This window comes from Oncorhynchus gorbuscha, linkage group LG26 (genome assembly GCF_021184085.1).
Source record: "Oncorhynchus gorbuscha isolate QuinsamMale2020 ecotype Even-year linkage group LG26, OgorEven_v1.0, whole genome shotgun sequence".
In the NCBI taxonomy this organism is placed as follows: Eukaryota; Metazoa; Chordata; class Actinopteri; order Salmoniformes; family Salmonidae; genus Oncorhynchus; species Oncorhynchus gorbuscha.
The window spans coordinates 24756983-24767156 of NC_060198.1; the positions used below are offsets into that span (position 1 = coordinate 24756983).

At 43.4% G+C, this 10174-nt stretch overlaps 1 protein-coding gene across 1 annotated transcript; it reads left to right on the forward strand.

The window, feature by feature from the left end:
• The first annotated feature begins 510 nt into the window (after nucleotides 1–510).
• LOC124015930 (ATP synthase F(0) complex subunit C3, mitochondrial-like) lies at nucleotides 511–7967 on the forward strand. Its single transcript, XM_046331416.1, has 5 exons — nucleotides 511–622; nucleotides 2038–2085; nucleotides 6639–6719; nucleotides 7250–7428; nucleotides 7657–7967. Exons 2-5 carry the CDS (start codon nucleotides 2047–2049, stop codon nucleotides 7769–7771), a joined length of 414 nt encoding a protein of 137 aa, XP_046187372.1. The 5' UTR covers nucleotides 511–622; nucleotides 2038–2046; the 3' UTR covers nucleotides 7772–7967.
• Nucleotides 7968–10174: the final 2207 nt, after the last annotated feature.

Genomic DNA, 10174 nt, shown 5'->3' on the forward strand with positions numbered 1-10174 from the left:
ATTATTAAGCGTTGCTTATGCCACCCTTTATAAAGCACATATTTATGTCATATTTGACATAGTGGGTTATGTCACATTTGACATTGGTGGTTATGTCACACATTAATGCCACACTTATGAACCCTTTATAAAGTATAACATATAGTTATAGATGATTGTATGAAGCCTTTACAAGCAGCACGTCATTTAAAGCAGACAGAATTTCCTTTACTCCTAAGATTTTGGAAGTAGGCGGGACGTCCTATACACTGTCCTATAGAAATCGAGGACACTGGATGTAGTTTGAAAGGTTAACGGAAATATGGTCCAATGGGGAAAGGGAATAGGATTCGAGTCCATTCTTACTATACCTTAGCGTTCGAGTCCCCCAGCCGCCCAAAAATACTGTCAACCAATTGCAATTATTGTAGTTCATTGAAAGCTCCATTATAGGCTAGGTTAAAAGTAGTGACAAGATAAAAAGGAAATCACAGTCGAAGGAGGTTTCCTTTTGTCCAATGGACGTTTAGGACGTATGCACTAAGCTTATAAATAACAAGGTGACAGTTGTCAGAGTGCACATTGACTGCTGCTGTGAGCGAGAGCTAGTAATCGAGGACCCCGTGTGTACTGTAACATTAAGGTGAGTTAGTAGTTTAGGTTTGACATATTTTTGTAATTTCGCAAAGCTTATAATCGCGTTGTGAATATTTTGAAATGTCCCGTCTGCATTGCTGGGACGAATAGAAATTGTTAGCATGCTAGCTAGCTAACGTTATCCATGCATTGTAGGTGAAGTTGACGGCCATTCAATGATTTCTTCCCAGGAATGACATTTTACAGTGACTGTATTCGTGCTGTTGAATTCTTACCAGAGAAGTGTCTACATGGGCAGCCGCGTATATTGTTGGGAAATAAACATGCAAATGTTAACTTGCGAAACCATACATTGGACTACAACCGATTCTAAGATGAGGTGAAGCTGCTGCAAAATGTCTGACTTGCTCGTCCATATCTGGGCCTAGTGAACAAGTGCATGTTTTCGGTCATTATGGATTCATGCCCCTGAGGATTGAGAAGGACGTTTAACAAGTTCTATCAAATGCTATAGTTTGTGTCCTGTACCAAATGCCGCGTCCTTGTCTTTAAATCCTGTATTGGTGTCTGGGTCATTTTTGACCTTCACGCCTGGAGCTGGCTAGCCAACTGCTCCCACCTATCTGTTAACGTTAGCAGTGTCCGCCTGAAGTTTATTAAACGTAGCTAGCTCTTGCTAACGTTACCCAGGTCAGTCAACTAGCGTTTCATGCTTTCGTCCTTTTTGCAAATCGCTGCTACCCTCACTGCATGTGACATGGGTTTAATAAGCCCCATTCGCGCATGGACATTTGATTTGGGATAGTTTAGGTTTCCCCATGGTGAATCCTTCATTTGTATTTTGTGCTAATGTTAACGTTGCCGGCCCAGGGGCGGAATGGCGACTGGGGTGTACTGCACTAAAAGTGTGTTATCTTTTACACTGAATTTAGCTGGTTAGATTTGTAGTCATTCATAGCTAGAAGGCTAGCTTGCCTGTCTGTGCCTTATGGGCGCAGGCACTAATACACTACCTCGCTACCAACGCAATTGGATTAATTAGCTTTAGACATCTCTGGATGTCGAAGTTGATCAAAGTTCAGCACCCAATTTAGTGTCTTGATTTTTTTTTTTACGCGTCATTGGCGTCTTGCCGCATTCAAACAAGGCTTTCTATTTTTCATGGAATTTCACTTAATCAAAAGGTCTTATGGCCTGGGTGTGAAGATTGTAACCTCGTTTATACAGTCAGATTTTACTATAGGACTTTAGTCTGATTTTTGCAAATCCTCTTCCCTGATGCCCATGGTCAAATGCTTGACTGGTTACACTTACAGCTCAGGTCACCTTTACTCTACCTTTAGCAGCGTAGAGCTGGTTTAGGTGGTGGGTTGTAGCTACGAATTGTGCATGCCTTCCATTGTAAAAAAAAAAAACTTAAATTAGCAGTTCAAAAATGTAATTTATCTACTCTCTTCACAGGCACCAGCCATGTACGCCTGTGCTAAGTTTGTCACCTCACCTGCTGTGGTATGTATATTCTTTGAAACTACAATGTCACCTGTTTGATGCTCAGCCAGTTGTGCCTTATCAGTCTAGGTCTAGCATGTACACACAATCTTGTTTAGCTAAAAGATGCACAGCAAATAAGAGTCATTGGTAAGGAATATCACTTTTTATTTGCCACATGTGTCAGCAGGTCAGTGAAATGCTTACTTACAAGCTCTTAATTAACTATGCAGTTAAGAATAAATGTTAAGTAAAACATAATTAAAGAGCAGCAGTAAAGTAACAGTAGCGAGGCTATATACAGGGTGTACCGGTACAGACTCAATGTGTGGGGCTACAGGTTAGTTGAGGTAATAGGTACATGTAGGTAGGGGTAAAGTGACTATGCATAGATAATCAACAGAGTAGCAGCAGTGTAAAAAGGGAGGCGGGGAGACTATGCAAATAGCCTGGGTAGCCATTTTATTATCTGTTCAGGCATCTTATGGCTTGGGGGTAGAAGCTGTTAAGGATCCTTTTGGACCTAGACTTGGTGCTCCGATACTACTTGTTTTGCGGTAGCAGAGAAGTCTATGACTAGGGTAGCTGGAGTCTTTGACCATTTTTAGGGCTTTCCTCTGACACAGCCTGATATATATTGCTGAAAAAATAAAGAACACTATAAAATAACACATCCTAGATCTGAATGAAATATTCTTATTAAATACTTTTTTCTTTACATAGTTGCAAGTGCTGACAAAAAAATCACAAAATTATCAATGGAAATCAAATTTATCAACCCATGGTGGTCTGGATTTGGAGTCACACTCAAAATTAAAGTGGAAAACCACACTACAGGCTGATCCAACTTTGATCTAATGTCCTTAAAACAAGTCAAAATGAGGCTCAGTAGTGTGTGGCCTCCACGTGCCTGTATGACCTCCCTACAACGCCTGGGCATTCTCCTGATGAGGTGGCGGATGGTCTCCTGAGGGATCTCCTCCCAGACCTGGACTAAAGCATCTGCCAACTGGTGCAACGTGGCGTTGGTGGATGGAGCGAGACATGATGTCCCAGATGTGCTCAATTGGCTTCAGGTCTGGGGAACGGGCGGGCCAGTCCATAGCATCAATGCCTTCCTCTTGCAGGAACTACTGACACACTCCAGCCATATGAGGTCTAGCATTGTCTTGCATTAGGAGGAACCCAGGGTCAACCGCACCAGCATATGGTCTCACAAGGGGTCTGAGGATCTCATCTCGGTATCTAATGGCAGTCAGGCTACCTCTCGCAGGCACATGGAGGGCTGTGCGGCCCCCAAAGAAATGCCACCCCACACCATGACTGACCCACCGCCAAACCGGTCATGCTGGAGGATGTTGCAGGCAGCAGAACGTTCTCCACAGCATCTCCAGACTGTCACGTGCTCAGTGTGAACCTGCTTTCATCTGTGAAGAGCACAGGGGCGCCAGTGGTGAATTTGCCAATCTTGGTGTTCTCTGGCAAATGCCAAATGTCCTGCACGGTGTTGCGCTATAAACTATGTAGGTGATTAGCCTCTCACCTTGTAGGCTAATCAAACCCTATAGTACTTAGTCTTTACTAAGGACAAGATTTGGATTGATCATAAGCGTTGCACATTTTGGGATATTCAGAGGTGGGAATTAATGGCAATGTATGCCATTTATATTGATACCATTTCAATGATGTTTTTTTACATTTGGTATATTTACCATAACATATGGAGACAAACAAACCTTGTACCTTATCATAAGTAGACATAATTGCAAATGATTAAATCATTCCAATAGAAATATAACTAAATTGTTTTTTTATGAATGGAACTTTAATTGAGTTGACTTGTCACATATGATTTCACTGAACAAAAGGGAATATTGAATAGTCCCCAATGATCCATCGAATCTCCCAAAAATGTTTTCAATATACAGTTGAAGTTTACATACACCTTAGCCAAATACATTTAAACTTTTTCTCAATACTTGACATTGAATCCTTGTAAAAATTCCCTGCCATATGTCAGTAAGGATCACCACTTTATTTTAAGAATATGAAATGTCAGAATAATAGTCAAATTATTTATTTCATTCCCAGTGGGTCGGAAGTTTACATGCACTCAATTAGTATTTGGTAGCATTGATTTTAAATTTAACTTGGGACAAATATTTCGGGTAGTCTTCCACAAGCTTCCCACAATAAGTTAGGTGAATTTTGGCCCATTCCTCCTGACAGAGCTGGTGTAACTGAGTCAGGTTTGTAGGCCTCCTTGCTCGCACATGCTTTTTCAGTTCTGCCCATGTTTTCTATAGGATTGATGTCAGTGCTTTGTGATGGCCACTCCAATACCTTGACTCTTTTGTCCTTAAGCCATTTGCCACATCTTTGGAAGTATGCTTGGGGTCATAGTCCATTTGGAAGACCCATGGAGGTAATAGGAAAGAGCGCCAAATCCACAAAGTCCCTTCCACCAGGTGGCTGAGATGTTGGCACGACTGCCATAATGTATCCATCCCAAAGCCCTTGCTTGGAAGTGTATGTCGCCAGACTGCCAAGAACCTTGCCCTCATCCAGGCCAAGGTGGTGAGACACGGTAGTGATGACACCACATGCCTTTATCTTTGCACCAGCCAGGATGCACTTGCCAGCATACTTGGGGTCCAACATGTACGCTGTGGTGTGTATGGGCTTCAGGCAGTGGTCTTCACACTTCAGTTTCCTCTGCTTTAAGTAACAGTGAAGTGGGTAGGGCAGTACAGATTTCTTCTCTTAAATCTGCTTCTCTTAAGTCAACATCAAGACAGGATGGCATTGTCTCCCTCAATCTGTGCAATGGCTACTGCTTCAGGCTGCTTACCACTCTCCCAAAATGCATCATCCAGTAGGATCCTCTTGATGGGGGCTGTCTATCGGCAGACTCATGGTCATTTCTTGGAGAGACTCCTTCCCCTCCAGGAGACTGTCAAACATGATAACACCACCCCAACGGGTGTTGCTGGGCAGCTTCAATGTGGTGCTCTTATTCTTCTCACTTTGCTTGGTGACATAGATTGCTATAACTTTGACTCTTCACATACCCAACATTTCCTTAGGTCTCTTGTAGAGTATATCCATTCTTTTCAGTGCAATGATTTCCTCGAGGAACAGATTTAATGCATGAGCAGCACAGCCAATGGGTGTCATGTGAGGGTAGGACTCTACTTTAGTCCAAGCAGCCTTCAAGTTTGCAGCATTGCCTGTCACCAGTGCAAATACCTTCTATGGTCCAAGGTCATTGACTGCATGAAGAGACCGGTGCACTGAAGAGACCGGTGTCTGTGCTCTTGTAGAATACTGGTTGAGGGGTGGAGATGCTATAGTTAATTCTTCCTTGCCCACGAACATTTGACCCACCCATCAGATTGCAATAGTCTGCTTTCTCTGATTTGCTTGACCTTCACTTGAACTCTGCACCCAGCAAATGAGTAGATAAAGCATGTCTGGTTGGAGGGGTGTATGCTGGGCGACGAACGTCCAGAAATCTCTTCCAATACACATTGCCTGTGAGCGTCAGAGGTGAAGCGTGCACAGCTCGAGCAAGACCTTAACCAGCATTTCTGACTATGTTCCTCCATTGAGTCAAACAACTTCTGATTCCAGGAGGACCATGAGCTGTTGCGATCGATAAGGTGTTTATTCATCATTTTCACCTTGCATAGAAGTAGAGGGACTTGTCAGCGGTTGTGAGCGCTGAGGGAACTTTATGCACTTGGCCAGATTCTGCATTTGTTTTCTTCACATGATTTGGCACAGTATTTGCAAATGTACACTGCTTTTCCTTCTAAATAAACTGTAGTAAAATGTATCCACACAGTGCTTGTGGCATTTTCCTGTAAAGATTAGAAAAGAGTTAAACTTTTTTTTTACAGTTTAACTCTTTTTGTAAGATGTTTTAAAATTAAACCTGTATGGAAACAGGTGAATTAACAACTCAGTTAGCAGGCTCAAGCAAGTTAAAAAACTAACTGGCAGAAATTGTTAGAAATTATTTAAACACTTTGCTGTAGGCAACTATTTACCAGTTAACAAAACATTATTGTATAAAATATATTCACCCCATCCAGTATTGTAAGCATGTAGTCCTTGGCTCAGACAGTGTAGTTGCGTGGGCTCAATAGCATCTCATTAGTGGGCAAGATCTTGAGAATCAGCTGTACATGTGATGGGGAAAAAACACTGCATACAGAGGGTTGCAATTCCATTGAATTGGAGTTTAACCAGAATTTGCCACACAACAGAATTACTATTTAACTCAACTTTTTTGATGAATTTAATCAAAATTCCCGGGCTTAACTTCCCATGGAAATTTACCAGAATGTTTTTGACCCTTTGCAACCCTAATCATGATCGCGGCATCAAGACTGTTAGAATGGCTATCTTCCTAGACTTTAAGACTATTAGATGCAACTCTGTAGGGTCATAATATTGGCGTGCTCCAGAACTCACCTCAGGGTAATTTAGATTTGGCAGTCTGATAGTAATGACTTAGAAGCTTGTAACAAGCTCTGTCTAGGAGTCTGATGTGTAGTTGTCTCTTGCAGCTGCGTGGGGGGTCCAGAGTCCTCGCCCGGCCAGTCTCGGTCTCAGTCTTCAACAGACCTGAAGCCAGAAGTGAGCAGCAGGTGAGCATCTTTTCAAACCAAAATGAAACCATGTGACCAACATTGCTCACAATTCTGTGCTTAGGTTTGTGTAAACCTTTTGCCAATTGCCCCTTTTTGTGATGAGGCCACTTGTTCATAAGGTTTGTTTTTCAACACCTCAGTAACCCTTATTTTCTTTTCAGTTGTATTTATCCTGAACACCAGACCATTTTGAATCCTTGTCTGGTGAAATACTAACGTGGCCCGTGCTTATGTGTCCTTTTGACCATTTCCACGGATCCCTTCAGGACTATCCAGTGTGACCACTTTATCCGCCTTCAATATTTTTCTGTGCAACGTGGAATTTAAATTTGGGAGCACCAGTGTGCGAAGAGAAATTAAGGGTTTTTAGATTACTCATAGTGCTCCTAAATTTCTGTGCGCCTAGATTTTTTAACTTGAGGGATGGGTGTTTATACGATTTACACCTGTCAGGTTGTCTCGGTTCCATGTCATTCTCAAGCTTCTATGTTCTGATTTTGACTGCTCTGCCCCTGCGTCTTCCCCAGACCCTATTGCCTGTTGGTGAGGCCTCTCTTCTAACCCGGGGGTTCCAGACCAGTGCTGTCTCCAGAGACATCGACACGGCTGCCAAGTTCATCGGTGCTGGAGCCGCCACAGTGGGAGTGGCTGGATCAGGGGCTGGAATTGGAACTGTGTTCGGCAGCTTGATCATCGGCTATGCCAGGTAACTGATAAAGGAATTCAACCCTTTGTGGGAGTGAGCAGATTCAGAAGCAAAACTTGATGAAAAAGAGAAGTTGTGATTATGTGGGTGTTAGAGAAATGCTAACGTTTTACTGCAAGAGTATTGATGGAAGTGTGTGAGCCTGTTCATATAATTACCTAACAATTTACTGCTGGTGCTGTCGTCCAGCCAAAGCTTAACTTCCAGTCCTCGTTCTCTTGTTGACAGGAACCCCTCCCTGAAGCAGCAGCTCTTCTCCTATGCCATCCTGGGCTTTGCTTTGTCCGAGGCCATGGGGCTCTTCTGTCTCATGGTGGCGTTCCTCATCCTTTTCGCTATGTAATTTAGTCAAACCCTGTTCCCATCCCTGCCCCGTCACCTTTCTCCCAGGGAATTGAAGCTCATGAGGCCGTGGCACCGCCATTCCAAACAAAATCTACGACTACAAATCCTGCCTTTTATGGTTTCTTTTTTTCAGAAGTTTTACGTAAGAGCTCACTTTGGTTTAGACGGTCTGTCTGAATAAATGGTTGGGATAACTAAACTTGTCAGTCTTTATTTTCAGTGTTTTGACTTAAAGATGGGGAAACTAAAAGTACTAGTTACCTTATCACATTGAATGCAACATAAGCTAAATGTACTAGTACAGGGATGTGGAATTTCTTAGCAATTAAGTCTGGGTCTCAACTTGCTGAGTTAGAATTAATAGAATACACAAGGTACAATTTCATAATGTAAGTGTGCATCAGATGTGACTCAATTCAGCCCATGTCAGCAAAGCATTTTTAGGTTGGTAAATTAGTCTAGGGACCAGCTATGTAAGCATGTTCGCATCGCTGACTGGGGTGGGGCCCAGTTGATCATCAGTTATCAAACTCGGCAAAAAAATGAAATGTCCTCTGTCAACTGTTCAAGTTTCAGCAAACTTAACCTGTAAATATTTGTATGAACATAAGATTCAAAAACTGAAACAAACTGAACAAGTTCCACAGACATGTGACTAACAGAAATGGAATGAGTCCCTGATCAAAGAAGAGGTCAAAAGTAACAGTATCTGGTGTGGCCACCAGCTTCATTAAGTACTGCAGTGCATCTTATTGTCTGCACCAGATTTGCCAGTTCTTGCAGTGAGATGTTATCCTGCTCCTCCACCGTGACACTTGAAAGTTCCTGGACATTTCTAGGGGGGAATGGCCCTAGCCCTCACCCTCCAATCCAACAGATCCCAGATGTGTTCAATGGGTTTGAGATCCAGGCTCTTCGCTGGCCATGGCAGAACACTGACATTCCTGGCTTGCAGGAAATCACGCACAAAACGAGCAGTACGGCTGGTAGCATTGTCATGCTGGAAGGTCATGTCAGGATGAGCCTGCAGGAAGGGAACCACATGAGGGAGGAGGTCTACCCTGTAATGCACAGTGTTGAGATTGCGCTTGTCACTGCAGGCAGTCAGATGATGCTGTGACCCTCTGCCCCAGACCATGACGGACTCCACCTCCAAATCGATCCAGCTCCAGAGTACAGGCCTTGGTGTAACGCTCATTCCTACGACGATAAATGCGAATCCGACCTTCAGTTGTGTCAGCGGTGAGCCACAACCGCGACTGGTCAGTGAAGAGCACTTTTGTCAGTCCTGTCTCGTCCAGTGAGTTTGTACCCATAGATGCCGTTGTTGCCTGTGAGGACCTGCCTTACAACAGGCCTACAAGCCCTCCGTCCAGCCTATTGCGAACAGTCAGCACTGTGATGGAGGGATTGTGCGTTCCTGGTTTAACTCTGCAGTTTTTGCCAGCCTGCCCCGCAGGTGTGATGTTCGGCTGTACCGATCCTGTGCATGTGTTACACGTGGTCTGCCACTGCGAAGATGATCAGCTGTCAGTCCTGTAGCGCTGCCTTAGGCATCTCAGTACGGACGTTGCAATTTATTGCCCTGGCCACATCTGCATGCCTCCTTGCAACATGCCTAAGGCACATTCACGCAGGGACCCTGGGCATCATTCTTTTGGTGTTTCTCAGGCCGTAGAAAGGCCTCTAGTGTCCTAGGTTTTCAGAACTGACCTTAATTGCCTACTGTCTAAGCTGTGTCTTAACAGCTGTTTCACAGGTGAAGGTTAATTAATTGTTTATGGTTCATTGAACAAGTGTGGGAAATTGTTTAAATCCTTTACAATGAAGATCTGAAGTTTGGATTTTTACAAATTTTGAAAGATGGTCCTGAGATGGATTTTTTTAAAAATGATTATTTTAATTTTTTTGGCTGAGTAACTTTAAGCATTTGCCTCCACCCTATGGCAATGTGTATAATTTTAGGAACTTTTTTTTGTCTGCGCTGTCAGACCCATGAATCATTGCGGCCCCTCGTGATTGAGTTCAGTTTGTGGCCCCCGCCCCAATTGAAGTTGTCCATCCCTGTTAGTTTATACAGTGTAAAGAACATTCAGAACACCTTCCTAATGAGTTTTACCCGCAGGACGGCCTGAATTTGTCAGGACGTCGACTAGGTGTCAAGTGTTTTGGCCAATGTTGACGCCAATGCTTCCCACAGTTGGCTGGATGATCTTTGGGTGGTGGTGGTGGACCATTCTTGATACACATGGGGAAACTGAGTGGAAAAACTCTAATGTCGCAAACACACTCAAACCGGTGCGCCTGGCACCTACCATACCCCGTTCAAAGGCACTTAAATATTTTGTCTTGCCCATTTATCCTCAATGGCACGGTCTTCAGGCTTTCGTCTATTTTAACT